Source organism: Cydia fagiglandana, chromosome 27 (assembly GCF_963556715.1).
Source record: "Cydia fagiglandana chromosome 27, ilCydFagi1.1, whole genome shotgun sequence".
NCBI lineage: Eukaryota > Metazoa > Arthropoda > Insecta > Lepidoptera > Tortricidae > Cydia > Cydia fagiglandana.
The window spans coordinates 580620-602745 of NC_085958.1; the positions used below are offsets into that span (position 1 = coordinate 580620).

The window sequence follows — 22126 nt, forward strand, 5'->3', positions numbered from 1 at the left end:
ACAGTCACCTGCAATAATATGTTACTCTTCGAAGGCCGCAAAAATATGTGACACGCTCTTATGGCTCTACAAATGAGATCGCGTCAGATATTTTTGCGGCCTTCGTTGTGTAACATATTATTGCAGGTGACTGTACACTCGGTGTCAAAGGATAGAGAGGAGTGGAGAAGGTTGGAGGAGGCCTTTTGCCAATAAGTGGCACAGACAGGGAAAAAAGACGCATAACTGTAGAAAAAAAATGAAATTTACTGTCCGAAATAAAGGATTATTACATAATATATTACACTCACTGTCAAATATATAGGAGCGGCCAAGGTACTCACAAATATCTCACACCTCTATTGTCAAGGCGCTGATCAGATATTTTTGAGCACCTTGGCCGCTTCATTATATCTGATGGTTACATACATTCGTGTTTGAAATGAAATTGAAATTTATTTTTCACCACACCAGCTCGGAAAGAATTACTTTGCACTTCAAAAACGAATAGCAAAGTTGCATTTTATCCACATGTGAGGCAAAGTAATCAAATGCAAATTTTGAGTTGTTTTCTTATGTTTGCTGGTAGAATTGACTTTTAAATGATGATTTTGGATGATAAATATTTAATAACATTCATTTGGATTTGATTTTGTTTGATATTTTATATTTAATATTTGCTTCGGGTTGGTGTGGTGAAAAATTTTGTGTTTCACTCGGGGGCAAATTTTGTTTAACCCTCGTGCTTTGAAACCCTCGCAACGCTCAAGATTCCATTTTTCGAACCTTTGGAATCAATTTTGGAATCTTTCGCTTGCTCGGGTATCAATATTAGCACGAGCGGTTAAACAACAACTTTGCCCCCTTGTAAAACAAATAACTAGTGTCCGACCGAAACATGTTTTTTTGCCGAAACCGAAACCGAAACCGAATGTTCGGCTTTGGCTCTAGTTTCGGCCGAAACCGAAACCGAAACTTTTGTAGACGTGTTAAAATTGTTGAAAAAATGGCATAAAACCGCTTTTACACACATATTACGGCTGTCAACCAATGTCCTTGAAATTGATGTTTATTAAGCTGTTTTTTAAGAAAATTACTAGAGTTAGACCAACATAATTCTGCAACAATTTTGATAACACACGCAGTGCAAGTGTTATTTTAAACGTCAAAACTTCTATGAAATTATCACGTATAAATAACATTTGCACTACTTGCACTGCGTATGCTATCAAAGTCATTGCAGAATATTCTTGGTCTAACTCTATTCATTCACCAGTCAAGCTAACGTGTAGATACAGGGTCAACCAAAAAACCAACCAAACACGCGAGCGCAGCGAGCGCAAAATTTTTTGTTAACAATATCGCAAGCCCGGGTACCGATCTTCACCTGCGCCTAAAAGTCCGAAGTGCCCCAGTGAGGCGAACTTTCATGCGAAGTCAAAGCCGTGCTTCAGGCTTCAGGATAAGTAGTAGAGCACAGACTCCAACCAATGTCCATTGTATAAAAAAGCGAGACCGCAGGCCGAGCATGGCGCAGCGAGGCCAAAGGCTACGCTGAAGTAGAGGACATGTGGAACACAAACCAATGGTAAATTAAGGTAAAAAGTGAGGCTTAGGTCGAGCATTCGTATGAAAAACTGTACTGGGGACACTTTTAAGGGCGTTTTCTTCGTTTTAATCAATAGTCAGCTGTTCAGCCTCGCAAAATATTAACTATTGAGAAAATCAACTTTGCGGCACAAGTTGAGCGTAGCCTTTAGCATCGCTTAAAATTTGCCATTAGAGGTAGATAGGAAAAAGACTGAATAAAAGCGAAAAAGACTGCCTGGGGGGGGGGGGGGGGGGGCGACATGCTTAATCCGGCCTAATGGCGCCCTCATTAGGGAAATTGTGTTTTATTATAATAAACCAATTAATTTCTTCTCTTCAACTTCAGAAGTTAGTATATCAATATTTTTGTCCCACTTGTTCCCCAACTTTTGGTCTTTGTCACATGGTACGAAGAACCATTTCGTAAGTTTCGGCCCGGCCGAAAGGTTCGGCCGTTTTTTGGCCGAAACCGAAACTACGGCCGAAACATGATTTTTTGGCCGAAACTGGCCGAAACCGAAACCGAACCTTCGGTCGGACACTACAAATAACTAATTGATAACATAGGGATTTTCTACACATAAGCATTTACATTTAAGTTTGTCATGCTACTTTAGTCAATCTCAGTATTTTTTGTAGGTACCGAGTCTGATTGTATGTTTCCGTGAAAATGCGAAGGAAAATAATCATGCTCTACTTCTGTCTCCAGGCGTATCATCCTGGGAGCTCCCTCTAGTGGTGCAAACAAGTAACTGGCGATGGCGCACGAACGACATGGCTCGCACGCTCTGTCCACACGACGCCGGGCCTAGTAAGTAGAGGTGACGCTGAAATTTTTTGGAATATCGAAAATAATAATAATAATGTAATTAACTGTGGCAAATATTTTTATTTTATTTATTCATTGTTTCAGATATAACGACGGTGAATCGGCCGACGATACAAATAACGACATCTAATCCTACGGACGTGCCCGTCGCCATTAAACTGCGGCGGGTCACAGACTTTTTCATAGAAGTGGATAAGGTTAGTACTTATACTTCGTTTTTTTTAGCATTAGAAATAAGGTAAACAATCTTGATGTGTCTTTTAATTGAAAAACACGTATAAAAATAAGTCACGGCAAATATGTAACAATTATGAATCTAATACGATCATTTATATTCTTCTGCTTTCATAAGTAATAGTTACTGATTTTTAAAAAGCGTTTTTCAATTAAAAGACATGTCAAGATCGCTTACCTTCTTGAAAATTCATGGAACAGAGCGGCTACCGCGAAAACCGTAATTCGCAAATTGCGGGGATCTTTCTCTTTTACTCCAACGAAGGCGTAATTAGAGTGACAGAGAAAAATCCCCGCAATTTTCGCGTTTATAGCCCTGGCCACTTAGAAAAAAATAAGTCCTCTCCTATATCAGAATCCAGAAGCTTTCAGTATGGCCCACGTAACCAGTGTTAGACATAATTACCCAGTATTGGACAAGGGTATCTAGTAGAGCAGGGGTCTTGTGTTTCATAGCAGCAAAATGTTGTGTTTCACTCGGGGGCAAATTTTGTTTAACCCTCGTGCTTCGATACCCGAGCAAGCGAAAGATTCCATTTTTCAAAATTTTGGAATCTTTCGCTTGCTCGGGTACCTATCAATATTAGCACGAGCGGTTAAACAACAACTTTGCCTCCTTGTAAAACAAATAACTATTAACCCTTTAACCGCCAGAGTCTGATATATAAGACATTACATATCCAGCTCATTTCGCCACAGTCTGATAAATAAGACAAAGATCTGATTTGGTTTTTACAGCACATTTATAACTTCCGTAACTATGCCAACCTTACTCTGCGTGGTACAATTACTGTCGGTGGCGACACGAGCACGCTCGATCAAAAATTGCTGGCGGTTAAAAGGTTAATAAGTTCCGTGACCACAGCTGGTGCAACTCAGCTAAAACGTCGGAATTTAAGGTAAAAACAATGAAAATATATCGCGGTATACCTGTTTGTGTATTTAAATATGTGTACAAAACGCGAGAGTTTAAAGGGGCCCGCCGGACGGAATCGGCCTGTCAGTTAGAGCAAAAAATTGACAGTTCCGAACAACTGACAGCCAGATACCATCCGGCGGACTGTTAATACCTTAAAGACCTTAAAGTGCAAAGTTCATTAAAGTTAAGAAGTTGTTTTTAGGGTTCCGTACCCAAAGGGTAAAACGCGACCCTATTACTAAGACTTCGCTGTCCGTCCGTCCGTCTGTCACCAGGCTGTATCTCACGAACCGTCATAGCTAGACAGTTGAAATTTTCACAGATGATGTATTTCTTTTGCCGCTATAACAACAAATACTAAAAACAGAATAAAGATTTAAGTGGGGCTCCCATACAACAAACGTGATTTTTTGACCAAAGTTAAGCAACGTCGGGCGTGGTCAGTACTTGGATGGGTGACCGTTTTTTTGCATTTTTTTTCCGTTTTTTTTTTCATTATGGTACGGAACCCTTCGTGCGCGAGTCCGACTCGCACTTGCCCGGTTTTTTGTTGTTACAGGAGGTGTATTTGAACGTGACGCCGAGCTCTCCTAAGTATTACTACTTTTCCTTCAGCAGCGACCCGCCGCCCAATAACACCAGAACGACAGACCTTCAGCTACCCTCACTAAGGTACAAGCAGCTAGACTAGACTTATATCTGTCGGCGGCCGATCGTAGGATCAGGCAGATCGTAATGTTCCTGTGTAATGTTTTGACGATAGTCACATTAAACCAATATATAGGCAGGATAGGTTCGTTAGGTTGCTTCAGATGCCCGAAGGGCAAACTGCCCAGAAATAGGAGCCCCGCTACGCGGGGCTCCGTCGACTCAGGGATCGAGTCAAAGATTTTCACGTTTCACGATAAGTATGCCTAAGAATTTCTCGATATGCTTGATCTTACGATCGGCCGCCGACATATCGACCGGGATATGAACCGTGATCACAGAATAAAAAATAGTACTAGGTACAGAAGACTCACTCTCTAACAAAACGCGTCTGTTACGATCAGCACAGATATGGCCGCTAGGTGGCGACAGCGCGCAGCTTATGGCTTTCCCCAAAATTGGGGCGGAACGAATGCACTTTTAGCTACCTGTAGCAAAGCGACGAAATCGCGGAGTGAGCCACGCCTTTTGACCTTTTGTATTGTTTTCGAACTTCCGAAAAACTCATTGGTACGCGTCGAGGTTTGAACCCGCGACCTCCGGATTGAAAGTCGCACGCTCTTACCGCTAGGCATCCAGCGCTTAGACCCCCCTATCTTAGTATGTCGTGATTAATGGACGACCCCTCCGGCCCTCGCATATAAATAACTCTTTTGTAACTGTTGCATAAAATACTATTGTTTTAGATTCAACTACACAATACCAAAGAGTGTGATTCTCATCATAGAGTCAGATGATGACATCTGCGCCGTCATCTCCATACAAAACAACTCGGTAAGATTTTTTTTGTTACTGTCTTCTCTCTAACTTGAATAGGGAATACATAGATCTAGTATTACATAGATGAGCTATACGCGTGCCTCCGTGAGGGACAAAACATACGCAAAGCGTCAATATTAAAAACACGTTTTAACATTCCTGACAACATACCAAAAACAATCTACGTGATTCGGTCGGGTTATTTGTTGCCCACCATAAACCATACTAAATTTTTGGTGGGGAACAAACAAAAAGTGAGACTGTGACAAGGACAAGCAATAATACCGCTTTCTCTGCTACTCCTACTGAAATTTCCATAAGTGCGTCTCGTTCGGTCGTTTGGCCCCTCCACCGTGTCATCTCTATATTATTGTACCTCTATGAGGGAATATTACGCAAAATACATATTCAATAATTTAATTTTCTTTTTAATATATTTATTTTAAGAATTTAGCATTCCAATAGAGGCAGTACAGTGATCCCCACACTATAGTTCGCCTTTTTTAGCATTAGAAATAAGGTAAAAAATCTTGATGTGTCTTTTAATTGAAGAACATATTTTAAAAATAAGTTACGGCAAATATGTAACAATTATGAATCTAATACGATCATTTATATTCTACTGCTTTCATAAGTAATAGTTACTGATTTTTAAAAAGCGTTTTTCAATTAATAGACATGTCAAGATCGCTTATCTTCTTTCAAGTTCTTTCTAATGCTAAAAAAACGAACTATAAGCTCTGATTTTTTTTTTTTTATTAAATCTGAATATATTTTTTAGATATAATTTTACAAGTACATTCACAAAATAGTGTTTTATTACATATATTCCAAACACAAATGTGACATTCCACAGGTAAAGGTACCTTATGGCGATGGCGGTCGGCACTTACGCTATTATTATCGACTCCCCAATACTAATGCGGTGCTACGTGACGTAAGCGCCGACCGCCATAAGGTACCTTTTCCCGTGGAACGTCACATATATACCGTAGTACACAATGTGATGTTCTCGAACAATTCAATAGTAGTTTGTGTTACGAGGGATCAAAATGATATATTCCCGTCAAGGGCGTACATTGAATCCTGAGCGTAATGAGGGATTGAAGTGTTAACGCCATAGTTCGTTTTTTGTAGCATTAGAAAGAACTTGCAAGAAGGTAAGCGATCTTGACATGTCTTTTAATTGAAAAACGCTTTTTTAAAATCAAAAACTATTACTTATGAAAGCAGAAGAATATAAATGATCGTATTAGATTCATAATTGTGACATATTTGCCGTAGCTTATTTTTAAAATGTGTTTTTCAATTAAAAGAGACACCAAGATTGTTTACCTTATTTCTAATGCTAAAAAAACGAACTATAAGACGAAATAATTTTAATACCGTGTGACACATACTGCTTTTTACATCAACTATGAGGAAAATAAGTTCCAAAATATGTATTATTTGACCAAAAAAAATAGTGTGACTGAGTAGAAAAGTACAACTGATCCCTCCTAGCGGGGAAGAAAAAGCCCTTTTTCGAATAAACTGCAAAACGTAATTCTAGACCAAAAAAGTAAGAATGTTGCCACTTTTTTACTAGCGCGTCTTGTATTTATGTACAAATAAGTAAATAAAAGTACTTTTTTGAATAGTAGGACTAAAATGACTAATAAATAAATTATCTTAGCGTGATTATTTATCAAAAGGAATTTACTATTTTACAAACAAATTATTGCAGTGGCAACATTGTCTTACTTTTTTGGTCTTGAATTACGTTTTGCAGTATAGATGATGTGAAAAGTTTCTTCCCCCGTCTACAGCCTGTAATGTGGGGATCTTAGAGAAATTATACTCGTACCTATAGATTTTATAATAGTCTATTACAAGCTTTTATTTAGTTTCACCTGACTGTTGTCTGTCTGTCGGTCTGTAATCAAATCTTGCAGGTTAAATTTGATCCACTTCCCGGTTTCCGATTGAGCTGAAATTTTGCATGCATTTATAAATCGGATGACAATGCAATATTATGGTACCATCGAGCTGGGGGCCGATTTTTGAATTTCGATCGCTTGATTTCGTCACTCGGAAATCGGTGGAAAACGGCGAAATGCTAATTTTTGAAATACGAGTGATAGAAATTAGGAATCGAGTGGTATTAACCACTCGTTTTCAATTCTATTAGTAGAATTTAGATGCCGGATACTGGAGATATTATTGAACGAAATACACGAAATCGAGCGTCCGAATTTCAAAAATCGGCCCCCAGATCTGATGATGGAGACAGGAGGTGGCCATAGGAACTCTGTGATGAAACAACGCAACCTAATTGTGTTAGGGGTTTTTAGAATTGTCTCGATGAGTATTAGTTGTCTGTCGTAAGAAAAGTACAGTCAGCGATGAAAGCTTGTACCAAAAATGAAATTTTTGCCAAAAACTTATTATTATAGTCTGTTTTTATGTACGTTACCAATATATACTGGTATTGAGAGTTTTTTTCAGTGTCCAGTGTTTGACAATGAGCAAGATGTCAACTATCAGGGCTACCACCTTACCATGATGAACAAAGGAGGGATTACACTTACCGTGAGTTATGTTTCCATCACACTTGCTTGTAAAAGGGGTTACGCGACGTGTTCTGCAAATCCTAAATTTCAATCTAAGTAGGGCTGTACTTAATGTATTTTTTCATCACACTTGCTAGGCGATGCGGCTCATTAGGGGCTATTCATAAATTACGTCATTTCAATTTAGGGGAGGGGGGGTCTGGGCATCGGATGACGGTAGCATGAAGTAGGAGGAAATGGGGTCATTTGAAGCATGATTTTTGGATGATGAGGGGTCAAAAATCGTCAAAAATCGATGACGCAATTTATGGACAGCCCCTTAGTTTAAGTATAAGACATTTTACACAAATTGTCTAAGCCCCACGGTAAGCTCAAGAAGGCTTGTGTTGTGGGTATTCAGATAACGATATACATATATAACATACAAATACTTAAATACGTAGAAAACAACCATGACTCAGGAACAAATATCTGTATCATCACACAAATAAATGCCCTTACCGGGATTCGAACCTGGGACCATCGGCTTCACAAGCAGTGTCACTAGGTCACTACCCACTAGGCCAGACCGGTCGTCAAATAAATAAACAAATATTTACAGCAATCCATGTTCCCCGTGGGGTTCTACGTGGTGTTCATAGTGAAACAGGGCGATGAGGACTGCACGGGTGCGAGGGAGACGACGCTAAAGGAATACGATATGGGAACTGAGAGAGTGAAGAGTTTCAGGTATACAGGGGAAAAGGTATCTTATGGGCTGACTCTTGCAAGCGCTGACTGCAGCGCTTACGTCACACGTCACGTAACACCGCATTATACTTCGTTTTTTAGCATTAGAAATAAGGTAAACAATCTTGATGTGTCTTTTTATTGAAAAACACGTTTTAAAAATAAGCCTCGGCAAATATGTAACAATTATGAATTTAATACGATCATTTATATTCTTCTGCTGTCATAAGTAATAATTACTGATTTTTAAAAAGCGTATTTCAATTAAAAGACATGTCAAGATCGCTTACCGTCTTGCAAGTTCTTTCTAATGCTAAAAAAAACGAACTATAGTATTGGGGCGTCATTAACCGATTCGGGGCTGATGACACGCCTGCCGTGTCATCAATGTTTTTTACTTGTGGCGTATGACACGGGAGGAGTGTCATCATATTCTATGGCGCATGGCACGGGTGCCGTGTCATGAAATGATTGTTCCGCGCCACAGCCAAAAGTTTTCGAAAATGGAACACGCAACGAATCGGTTAATAATAGCGTAAGCGCCATAAGGTACCTTCACCCGTGGATTAATCTTTAGGCCGGCCCCGCCCCTTTTACTACCTGCTTGTAGTTTGTAGCAGGGCTCGGAACCGTATTGAAATACCTGTTAATATCGTTCCCAAACCGTTGTATTATTTTGTTCATTAAAAAACCGGTTAATTGATGGAACGCAAACTAACAAATTACGTTCTCTCTCCTTACCGGTACGAAGAGGGAACGGAACTTTATGGTTCGCAGGGAACGATATAATACCGGTTACTCTTGGCTTCCGGAGAATCTCGGTTAAACTCGTTGTCATACGTGAAAGAGATAGCAATACTTGCTCGTTCTATCTCGCTTCGATATTTTCAATTTAACCGGTTAATTTCGTTCCTCAAGAACGAAATGAGAACGTATATGGCATAAACCGTTATCTCAAAAGAACAACGAAATCCTTTTCGTTGCCGGGCGAATGAACGAAACCGGTTTGACTAATGAGAACGGTTTCCGAGCCCTGGTTTGTAGGGATATGCGCGTCGCAATATTCGCAGATTTTCGAAGGTGGTATTTATAATAATAATTGGTTAGAGTTAGACCAAGAAAAGTCTGTAGCGATTTTGATAACCCACGTAGTGCAAGTGTTATTTAGTCAAATCAGTTTCTCTTTTCGAACTGTCAAAACGATTTCTCTACTGTGGAATTTATATGAAACACTAGCATGTGACGTCACAATCAAATTACCTACTCTTTATAGTTTTATACGGGTTTTAATAGAAATTGTGTCTAAAAATAACTGCTGTCTACGTTTCTCTATTAATCTTCTGGTGATTTATTTCATGCATGGTCCAATAGTTATTTGTTTTACAAGGGGGCAAAGTTGTTGTTTAACCGCTTGTGCTAATATTGATACCCGAGCTAGCGAAAGATCCCAAAATTGAACCACGAGCGTAGCGAGTGGTTCGAAAAATGGAATCTTTAGCGTTGCGAGGGTTGCCAAGCACGAGGGTTAAACAAAATATGCCCCCGAGTGAAACACAAAATTTTTCACCACACCAACTCTTAGCAAATATTAAATGTAAAATATCAAACAAAATCAAACCAAATCAAATCCAAATGAATGTGATTAAATATTTATGATCCAAAATCATCATTTAAAAGTCAATACTACCAGCAAACATAAGAAAACAACTCAAAATTTGCATTTGATTACTTTGCCTCACATGTGAATAAAATGCAACTTTGCTATCAGTTTTTGAAGTGCAAAGTAAGCCTTTCCGAGCTGGTGTGGTGAAAACTAATTTATTTTAAATACTTCAAATACCCTATAATATGTGAGCGTAGGTCGCATGGTGGAGCAGCGCGTATTTTTAAAATGGTTTATCTTCCTACATAGATTTCAAATAGTTTTTAAACTACTTATTTTGCGTATAGGTTCCGTATAATACCCACTATTTCATACGCGGAATACGTGGTTGCTGCCCTCGTCGTGTTGGCAGTCCTCGTGCTGCTTCTGGCGCTAACTGCCCTCATCTCCTGCTTCACCACTAAATGCACAGGTGAGCCACACAGATTTTCGCGTTTCGCGGTTGGCCACCTGTAAACAAACCGCCTTGGTGCATCAATGTCATAGTGAAAACTTGACAAAAAAGCGGCCAAGTGCGAGTTGGACTCGCGCACGAAGGGTTCCGTACCATAATGCAAAAAAAAAGGTCACCCATCCAAGTACTGACCCCGCCCGACGTTGCTTAACTTCGGTCAAAAATCACGTTTGTTGTATGGGAGCCCCACTTAAATCTTTATTTTATTCTGTTTTTAGTATTTGTTGTTATAACGGCAACAGAAATACATCATCTGTGAAAATGTCAACTGTTTAGCTATCACGGTTCGTGAGATACAGCCTGGTGACAGACGGACGGACGGACGGACAGCTGAGTCTTAGTAATAACGGGACCCCGTTTTACCCTTTGGGTACGGAACTGATTAAGGCCTAGTGCGTATAACTTACTCTATGGAGTATATACTAAACAAATTAGTGCTGCACTCTGGCGGCAGAACATTGCAGTAATACTCCCTATAGGGCAGTTTAGTTAGACAGTGGTTTGTTACAGAGCAAGTGGTGGTGATAGACGAAGACCCGGCACCGTCGACATCTCGAGGGCCCAGTGATGAAACGCCACTGTTTGCTGATAAAATACCAAGATGTAAGTATTCATTAAAACCAGAGATATATATAACTCCGTATAAGATAAATAAAGTCTCAGAAAAAACGTGCCTCGGACGGCCAAGAAAAAGTCATTCTCGAATAGATGGCGCCATTACCTTTGGCCTATTCTCGGCTAGATGGCGTTAACGACATCGTTTGGTATTTAACAATTTTAACACATATCAGTGAAAGAACATGGGTCAGTATTGAACAATAAAAATTAAGAGTCATTTATCCGTAAACATATTTTGATTAATTTATACATTTTCAATTTTATTTTAAGTTTTAATCGTGTGTCGATAGATGGCAGTAAATGTACCGTGACTACGAAATTGACAATGACAGGACCCCTCTATACTATCTATTCTTTTTGCTAAAACTAAAACGTATTAGCTCTTATTCTGTGCCATGATTTACAAATGTGCTCAGCAGATTACAAGCAGTACCGTCTTTACCATAAGGGCACACGGGGCCCTTGCCTAGGGCCCCCATCCTCAGGGGGCCCGAGATAGACAGTAACAGTATACTTGATTACCCATAATAAATAGAAGGTCATACTTATAGTTCGTTTTTTTTAACATTAGAAAGAACTTGCAAGAAGGTAAGCGATCTTGACATGTCTTTTAATTGAAAAACGCTTTTTAATAATCAAAAAATATTACTTATGAAAGCAGAAGAATATAAATGATCGTATTAGATTCATAATTGTTACATATTAGTCGTAACTTATTTTTAAAATGTGTTTTTCAATTAAAAGACACATCAAGATTGTTTACCTTATTTCTAATGCTAAAAAAACGAGGTATAGTAGAAAAATGTTAGTTCAATTTTGATTTCTTTCCTTTCCAAAAGGGCCCCAAATGATTATGTGCCCAGGGGCCCCAGCATAGTTTAAGACGGCCCAGGTTACAAGCCTAAGTTTACTTGCAGCGGACTCGTTTTCGTCGGACGGGTCGGAGCCCCGCGAATTGGTGTTGGCGCAGCCCCTCACAGTTGCGGGGCTTAATCGACGCCCCACATACGCGCGCCGCTCTGACAGGTAACATATACCGGGTATGGCTTGTAAGGGTGTCATTCTGAATCCCTAACAACGTTTGTCCTAAAGTCACTTGCTCTAACTGGTTTGTCCTAATGGGCACATGCCCTAACGATCAATTGTCATAACGATTACTTTCCATAATGTAATGATTAGCCTAAGAATCATTTGTCCTAAACATTTATACCATAACTATCAAGATCCCTAAAGTTTTTTACCATATTTTCGAAATCCCTAACAATGTTTGGCATAGAATAACATGCTCTAACTGTTTTGACCTAATGGCTATTGCCCTAATGATCTATTATCATAACAGTTACTTTTCCTATTGATCAATTATCATAACAATTATTTTCCATAATGAATGGTAACGAACTGTTGCCACAAAAGTGGGTTAGGTTAGGTTAGAACTGTGACCCTCGAAAAAACGAACTGCTGCCACAAAAGTGGGTTAGGTTAGGCTAGAACTGTGACCCTCAAAAAAACGAACTGCTGCCACAAAAGTGGGTTAGGTTAGGTTAGAACTGTGACCCTCAAAAAAACGAACTGCTGCCACAAAAGTGGGTTAGGTTAAGTTAGAACTGTGACCCTCAAAAAACGAACTGCTGTCACAAAAGTGGGTTAGGTTAGGTTAGAACTGCGATCCTCGCAAAAATTAAATGCTGCCATTGGTTAGGTTAGGAGGGAAATTTAAATTAGGACATACGAGTATTAGGTCAAGAAACGATAGGCTAAGTAAAATTAGGTAACATGATGGTTAGGATATATAATTTTTAGGCCTAACAATAATTAGGCAAAAAAAGAATTATGCTACATAACATTAGGATAAATACTCAATATGGAAAGTGTCATTAGGGAAAAACATATTAGGATTTAAAAAAATCGGCCTGTCGATAATAGGGAAACCAAAATTGAGTATACGAGTGTTAGGACATCTGATCACTATGACAAACAATATTAGGGAATGCAAAGATAGGAGAAAAGACTTTAGGGATTCAGATATAGATCCGGCTTGTAATATGAGCAAAAAAATTAACAGTAGGCTGTACTCTTCATACTGACCAACATTTGTTCAGCGACTTTTAAAAATAACTTGTGGTTTGATTTTTAATGCACTGTAAAGTTTATTCTAAGACGCAATGTATTGCGAATTTTGTTATGTTTAAAGCGTGACAAGCAACGTCAATCACAATGATATGGCGTAGCGATGGCGTCCATTGAAGAGAATATTTATTTTGTATGAAAAATAGGGAGTCTAAATACTTCATAATTTTTAAAAGTTGTAGAACAAAAGTGTCACCGTTTGAGGAGTACAATCGATGTTTTAATTATTTGCTCATGTTACAGGCCACACCCGGTATAGCTATTTATAGGTACGATAAATAAATGAATAATATCTGGGAGACATAAAAACTCAAAAATGTGTGTTTTCTCAGCGATAGTACCTAGGCTAGATCGATTTTTCGACCTCGAAAACCCCTATATAGAAAATTTCATCGAAATCGTTGGAGCCGTTTCTGTAAAATATACAAAATAAAATATAAATAAATAAATATACAAAAATTGCTCATTTAAAGGTACTAGATTGTCTCATACTTTAGAGTCCCCTAGATCTGTATGGTGGTAAGATTCGCTGGCTATGGATGAGGTCTTGGTGGCTCAGATGGTAGAGCGCTGGAGTATCGATCCAGAGGCCGTTCGGTTCAAGTCTTACCCAAGAAAGTAATTTTTAGGGTTCCGTACCCAAAGGGTAAAACGGGACCCTGTTACTAAGACTTCGCTGTCCGTCCGTCTGTCCGTCCGTCCGTCCGTCCGTCTGTCACCAGGCTGTATCTCACGAACCGTGATAGCTAGACAGTTGAAATTTTCACAGATGATGTATTTCTGTTGCCGCTATAACAACAAATACTAAAGCTATAACAACAAATACTAAAAACAGAATAAAATACAGATTTAAATGGGGCTCCCATACAACAAACGTGATTTTTGACCAAAGTTAAGCAACGTCGGGAGTGGTCAGTACTTGGATGGGTGACCGTTTTTTTTTTGCTTTTTTTGTTTTTTTTTTTTGCATTATGGTACGGAACCCTTCGTGCGCGAGTCCGACTAGCACTTGCCCGGTTTTTACACTTTTAAATGTATTTTATGTAATAGGTAATTCGCCAGTAACCGGCTACCGGCCAATAACTGGCCACCCTAAACTAAAAATGAACTCTATTTACCAAAGTTTCAATAACTGGCTAGCCTTCAATAACTAGCTGCCTTATACTAAAATGAATTCTGTTTATAGGTGAATAGAATTCATTTTTAGTTTAGGGCGGCCAGTTACTGGCGAATTACCCCAGAATTCATTTTTAGTTTACGGTGGCCAGTTATTGGCCGGTGGCCACTTACTGGCGAATTACTCTAGCATCGTTCGCAGACGTTTCTGCTTATTTTTTTTACAAGCTTTTATTTAGTTTCACCTGACCGTTGTCTGTCTGTCTGTCTGTAATCAAATCTTGCAAGTTAAATTTGATCCGCTTCCCGGTTTCCGATTGAGCTGAAATTTTGCATACATACGTAAGTCGGGTGACAATGCAATATTCATCCGTCATCGAGCTGATCTGATGATGGAGACAGGAGGTGGCCATAGGAACTCTGTGATGAAACACCGTAACCTAATTGTGTTTGGGGTTTTTAGAATTGTCTCGATGAGTATTAGTTGTCTGTCGTAAGAAAAGTACAGTCGGCGATAAAAGCTTGTACCAAAAATGGAATTTTTGCCAAAAACTTTTTTAGGATCGGTAATGTCCAATATATTGTTTTGCAGATATTTCTGGAGCGCGCTGACGGTGGCTGTGGTATACGCACTGCCGGTCGTGCAGCTGCTTTTCATGTACCAAAGGGTGAGTGCTGGTAAATTCAAAGGGGGGGGGGGGGTTATATGGCCGATGGCCATGGGAGGGGGATACATTTAGTTCTTAGAGCATTTTCCCTTAACGGGTTATAAGTTCGCCTTTGTACACATTCACTGTATTCTCTCTATAGTTCGTTTTTTTAGCATTAGAAAGAAGTACAAAGAAGGTAAGCGTTGACATGTCTTTTATTTGAAAAACGCTTTTTAAAAATCACTAATTATTACTTATGAAACCAGAAGAATATAAATGATCGTATTCATAATTACAGATTCATAATTGTTACATATTTGCCGTGACTTATTTTTAAAACGTGTTTTTCAATTAAAAGACACATCAAGATTGTTTACCTTTGTTCTAATGCTAAAAAAACGAACTATATGTTATGTATATACTTCTTTTGTGCAATAAAGTGTTTACTACATTTAATAACCGGAGTCGTCTTTAAGAGCTTACCCCTCTGCTGAAAACCTTGCACAATTGTGCGAACTTTTGTATGGACTGATGTTTATCTGCATATTTAATTACACAAACGCTTGGAGGATATAACCAACGGAGACGCCATGTCTAAAATTTTCGATACAAAATAGTCTGCCGTTTTTTGCGGGGGAGGGGCACATCAAATGTATAGGTACGTCATGTCAGATAAACGTCAGTCCATACATATGGTTGACATGAGGTTGACCATTAGCCGCCTATTTTCGACAAAGGGGAACGCCGGTTAATGGCGGCTCCATTGTTAATTACTCCGAGCACAAACGGGTCTACCGCGATATAATTTCATTGTTTTCACCTTTAATTCCGACGTTTCAGCTGACTTGCACCAGCTACCCACTAATACTTTAAACTCTCGCGTTTTGTACGCGGTAGACCCGTTTGTGTAATTAAATATGTGTACAAAACGCGAGAGTTTAAAGTGTTATATATGATGTTTATCTGACATGGATATTCATACGTTACGTAGAAATCATGTAGAAATAGCCATACATTTGACGTGCCCCTCCCCCGCAAAAATCGGCAGACTGTTTTATATAGACAATTACAGCCAGGGCGTTTCCAGTAACTAAATGCACTAGCACAGAATAAATAATAGTACTAGGTACAGAAGACTCACTCGCTAACAAAACGCGTCTGTTACGATCAGCACAGATATGACCGCTAGGCGGCGACAGCGCCACGCGCGGCTTATGGCTAGCCACCAAAATTGGTGTGGAACGGATGTACTTTTAGCTACCTGTAGCAAAGCGACGAAAACGCGGAGTGAGCCACGCCTGGATTTATTTAAAAATGTTTTCTAGGAGGGAACAGCTATCCCCCCTTGGCGACGCGCGTGTCAAAGGGTATCCTTAAATAACTTTTTCTAGGGTTCCGTACCCAAAGGGTAAAACGGGACCCTATTACTAAGACTCTGCTGTCCGTCCGTCCGTCCGCCCGTCCGTCCGTCTGTCACCAGGCTGTATCTCACGAACCGTGATAGTTAGTGTAGCGATGCTACGTATTTGCCTAGGATAAATACATGTTTTTCCATACAAGATAACCGGTACAACATGACTGTCGCATTTCCAACAAAATAACATACACCAGAGTATGACACTTATGTAAAACTATAATGTACCTCCTCAGCTGTAGGTTGGTTGGCGTATCCTGCCTCCTGGTTAACTGGTTTCGAAGAAACAAGGCTAAAGAGTAAGCCACTTGAACGGAACTTGTCACCCAGATTGCGCGGAGATTGGTGAACCAAACCTGGCTTCATGCATATCAAAATGATCCCCCTGGTCTACCCCAACTGCTCAAATAGGTCACTTCCTAATTTAATTAGTATTTTAGAATCATTTTCGGAATTTTTATGAAACATAAATAGTGAATATGAAGGTGTGAAAAGGTTGAAATTTTGACAGGAGAACTGTCAGAGAGTAGACTATGCGTTTAGTTACCGCATCGGAAAGAAGGTATTCTGAATGAAACAAGGTAGGAAACGTACGATAGAAATATAATTATTAGTAATTATTATTAACCACTTAAAATATTACAAGTATTAATGAGCATTGATATTTTTTCGAGAGTCATATGATTTGGAAAAGGTTTAAGTTGGTTTGACGTTTGATGCGTCGATATGGATCGAAACGGAGGGCTGGGGATTTTGCTAGAATCGACAATGGATGGAGGGTTGGTACTGGGGCACGCTAGCATTTATACAGTTCCTAATTGAATATCGAAATAAACCGCCTCGCCCCCTTCCGCCGCCTGCCCTGGCCGGTGGAAGATTGGGATATATGTAAAGTGCGCCGTGTGTGTGTGTGTTGTGCGCGAAAAGGGCGTAGCCCACCGAGTGCTTTCCGTGCCGCCGGCGAGCGCAAGCATGGCCGACGGTCGTGTTGCTCCGAGCGCCGTTGCGCGCTCCCTGATGTGCTGAGCGTCGTGGGGACGCTGGTTTTCACCACAGGGCGCAGTTTCCAAGGCCTGTGGACTGCGTGCCGCCTGGCGATCCCGAGGTGCTTCACACAGGCCTCCCCTTCACTTGCGTGGCCTATCGGCTCCGAGGCGCATCACGTTGGCGCCACCATCAAGCCGTAGGGCACGGCCTTGACCCGCGAGCCGTGTGTCGGACAGCCTTGCCGCGGTCCGACGACCCCAAGGTCTCATCGCGCGGGTTCTTCTTGTGGAACTCCTGAGCGCCGCGGGTTGTTCTCGCCCGGGCTTGCCAAAGCCGGAGCTTGAGGAACGCCCGTCGCCCACCGTCAGCGATCCGCCTGCTGCGTTAAATACCAGCGGGCCTGTGGATGATAGCTACGTTCGGTACCCGTGAGTGCACTAGACTTTTATCCCAGGTTTTGGCCAAGACCCCGCGTCTCGTTCATCTCGCGATCGTAGATTAAGGTTTACTATAGTGTCACCCCATAACCGCCGACAGTTTAGAGAAACCGATTGTATTCTGAGCAGCGCCCGCCCTAAAGCGGAGTGCATTGTAGTAGTTAGCGAATTGTATTAAATTGCATGTCATATATTTGGTCTTATCTTTTCAATATCCTATCAAGTTCCCATTAACCAGGTTAGAGTAATAAGAGGACCCTTGCACTCCAATAGTCCAATGTTTCACTGCGGATCTTATCCGAGGCACTATTTCCATTAATTATTTAAACATTTTAAAAACCTTATTATTTCTCATACAACAACAATATTATTTTTTATACACGACAATGGCGCCCGAAAAAAAGTTTTAAATATCAACCTGGTTGCTGTGAGCTTGGGAGAGCGATAAGATAAATGTATAAAATTAGTATCAGTTAAAAAAAAAGAATTAAATGCAATTATAGGTCTTAAAAAATACAATACCATTTAATTTGTAACTTTACTTGTGACAGAGTAGCAAATTTATTATTTATTGTAATTATTATTAGGCTACACTATGAATAGTTAGCATAGCGCTTAGCCACAAATTATTTTTTCTACCACGCTCCAGTCGAGAGCATAGTGGTAGTGTACTTCAATACTTCATATATCTACCGAAGTGTTATTAGCTTATAATACTTAGGTGCACACCCTGACACAAGTAAAGCAGCAATCTTACCGACATGTCGGAGGAGGAAGGGGACGAATTCCATGACACAGGTGAGAGGGAAGGCAAACCCCCCACCACTACTCGTGAATTAACAGGATTCAATCCTTCGTATGTCAATACACGACCGCGGGGTGCTGCTGCAGACGCCCACCTACCCGGCCCATCCACGCCAAAACCACTAGAGTCTATTTTACCATATTTGGGGGCTCCGGGCCTTGTCCGTCAAACCAACTCAACCTTAACAGGGGCAGTCACTACAACCCCTACGACGGGGACTACAGGCAGTACAGAACGCATCGTGCATGTATTGCGCGAGGACCATTTGCGGTCGTGGAATTTGAAATTTTCAGGTGACTCAGATGTCACCGACTTTTTCCTTAGGATTGATGACTACAGACGTAGCCGAGACACTCCGGAGCACAAAGTGCTTAAATGTTTTGCAGATTTACTAAGCGGTAAAGCCTTAGATTACTATAGGCACATACGCGACGGAGTCTCCTCGTTGTCGGAATTGCAAGATCTTTTCAGATCGTTTTTTACATCAATAGACAATGATTATACTTTAGAAAAAACTATTCGAGAACACCGACAATCACCAGGCCAGTCATTACATTTTTACATATTGGAGATGCAAACTATGAATGCGCGGCTCACAACAAAATTATCAGAAACAACCTTACTGCAGATAATTAAACATAACATTTTGCCATCATATGGGCACCTGTTGGCTGTCGACGACTCAAATAGCATCCAAAATCTTATTGCTATAGGCAAACGTTTTGAAGCTTATTCAGGCTTACCTGGGTCTACAAATAATTCCAAAACAACAAAACAAATAAAACAAATTAATGAAATTAAAACTTATAATCAGAGAAATTTCAAGACCAATAATACACAAAGACAGGTAAATAATAAAAACAACCAACTTACTTGTAAAAAATGTAAAAAATCGGGACATTCATACCAACAATGCCGCACTATTCCAGGCATTGTTTGCTTTCAGTGCGGTCAGAAAAATGTGCTTACAAGCACTTGCCACAAATGTAATCCTGCCAAGGGCAGACCAGCGCCGGAAGCAGACAATGTCCAAAAAAACTAGATAGACCAGGAGCCATCAAAACAATATCAAACACACTATATTTAGGTGCGGTGACTCCTGGTGTAAAGGCGGTTGAAGGAGATAACCGAATTTACATTGATTTTGAGGTACGAGAACGAATATATACAGGTCTAATGGACTCAGGAGCAAATTTAAGTATAATAGGGAACAATTACCATAAACATTTCTTAAATTTAGGATTTAATTTAATAAATTACACTACAACCGCGACTTGTGCAAACCGTTCTGTCGTTGAGGTCATAGGTAAAATCCTATTACCAATCAATTTCAGAGGGATGCTTTATAATATCATGTTTATGGTAATCCCAGAAGTATCTGACGACTTCATTTTTGGCATGGATTCTATATTAACACTAGAATTAATAGATCTTTTTAAATTAAAAGATATTCACCTTCTAAAAAGGAAAACATCACTTAGGCCGGAGTCACTAAAAACATTATGTGCCATAGTGCCAAAACATGATCTCTCCCCTCTCGAATCAATTCAATTGGACAAAGTAATAAATGAATTTAAGTCAATCAGTACAGAGGAGCGAGGTCTGGGTAAAACATCTCTAGTAGAGCACAAGATCACAACAACGGGGCCACCAATAAAACAACGATATTATCCGCTTTCACCGGTTAAACTGAAGGCTTTAAATGACGAAGTAGACCGGATGCTTCAGCTGGGCGTGATAGCACCATCTAAATCACCATGGTCTAACCCCGTTGTTATGACCCCAAAAAAAGACGGTTCCTGGAGATTTTGTTTAGACGCCAGGAAACTTAACGACGTCACAGTCAAGGACTCATATCCTGTACCATACATTAATTCAATTTTAGATAATTTACGTGGCACACGTTATTTAAGCTCAATCGACTTGTCGGCGGCTTACTGGCAAATTTCTTTATGTGACTCCGACAACGTCGACGGCTCCGGCACGTCATGTCAAAAATGTGCATTTGTGGTACCAAACCGCGGACTATTTGAATTTAAACGCGTCCCGTTCGGTATCTCGAACGCGGGCTGTGAATTACAACGTTTGGTAGACTCTCTTTTTCACCATAAATACGGCGAGAAGATATTTGCATATTGTGACGACCTTCTCATAGCCACCAATTCGTTTGAAGAGCATATCGTTATTTTAAATGACGTTTTTCAAGCTTTAAGCAAGGCAGGTCTAACTATAAATTTTAGTAAGTGCGAATTTTGTAAATCAGAGCTTAGGTACCTTGGATACATAGTCGGTTCACAAGGTCTACTAACAGATCCACAAAAGCTAGATAGCATTAAAAATTTCCCGCGCCCAACAACCGCTAAGCAACTACGCGCATTTATAGGGCTCTGTTCTTATTACCGACGATTCGTGGCAAATTTTTCAACTATCATAGCCCCGATGACAGCTTTAATTGGCAAGAAGAAGGGTAGAGACACCGTAGACTGGACAGTGGAAGCAGAGAGGTCATTCCTAGCGCTTAAAGAAGCCCTCACCCAGGCTCCGGTGCTCGCCTGCCCTGATTTTTCCAAACCATTCCAGATCCATTCAGATGCATCAAGCGTCGGCATCGGGAGCGTACTTATTCAGGAATTGAGCGGTATAGAACACCCTGTAGCTTTTTATTCTAGGTTGCTTACGAAAACCGAACGAAATTACAGCACAACCGAACGTGAACTCCTAGCATTAGTGGACTCAATAAATCATTTTAGACCGTACATAGAAGGTAGCCGCTTTGTGGTGGTCACCGACCATATGTCGCTAAAATGGCTCAAAACGCTAAACAACCCTTCAGGTCGTTTGGCGCGATGGGCAATGCAGTTATCTTGTTTTGACTTTGAAATTAGACATAAAAAAGGCTCCATGCACGTAGTACCAGACGTTTTGTCACGTATTGAGGCAGTAATATTTGAAGGAGGTTGCAGTTCTAAAGATAATTGGTATAATAAATTATTTAAAAATGTAGAAACAAACCCAGTATTTCATAAAAACTATCAAATAAAAAATAAAGTACTATTTAGATATTCAAAACCAATATCAAATTTACAGACCGAAAATAATTGGAAAATAGTTTTGCCTAGAGAATTAATACCAGAATGCATTAAAGAAAATCATGAAAAACTAACAGTACATCCTGGCACATTTAAAACTTTATCAAAAATTAAAGAAAACTATTTTTGGAAAGGCATGTATGCAGACGTGAAAAATTATGTGGCCACGTGTGAGAAGTGTAAAGCATACAAACACTCAAATCAGCCTCCACATGGGCACATGACAAACCAGAAAAAGGTTAATAAACCTATACACACTCTATCTATCGACCTAATAGGTCCTTTAGTACAATCATATTCTGGTCACGTCTACATACTATCTATAGTTGATGTATTTACAAAATATTGTTGGATTCACCCACTTAGAACTGCAACAACTAAAACAGTAACTACATTTATAGAATCAGAAATTTTAAATAAAGAGGGAATCCCATGTGTTTTAATCTGCGACAACGCAACAATATTCC

General features: G+C 39.9%; 1 protein-coding gene across 1 annotated transcript in view; it reads left to right on the forward strand.

Moving 5' to 3' along the window:
• Positions 1 to 22126, forward strand: part of LOC134678032 (SID1 transmembrane family member 1-like) — a 40627-nt gene that overhangs the window by 2667 nt on the left and 15834 nt on the right. Inside the window, exons 4-13 of the mRNA XM_063536467.1 lie at positions 2279 to 2380; positions 2483 to 2595; positions 4111 to 4223; positions 4946 to 5033; positions 7506 to 7589; positions 8172 to 8299; positions 10250 to 10374; positions 10927 to 11019; positions 11952 to 12060; positions 14870 to 14945. Of these exons, the coding sequence (XP_063392537.1) occupies positions 2279 to 2380; positions 2483 to 2595; positions 4111 to 4223; positions 4946 to 5033; positions 7506 to 7589; positions 8172 to 8299; positions 10250 to 10374; positions 10927 to 11019; positions 11952 to 12060; positions 14870 to 14945 (1031 nt within the window). The remainder of the gene's footprint in view (positions 1 to 2278; positions 2381 to 2482; positions 2596 to 4110; positions 4224 to 4945; positions 5034 to 7505; positions 7590 to 8171; positions 8300 to 10249; positions 10375 to 10926; positions 11020 to 11951; positions 12061 to 14869; positions 14946 to 22126) is intronic.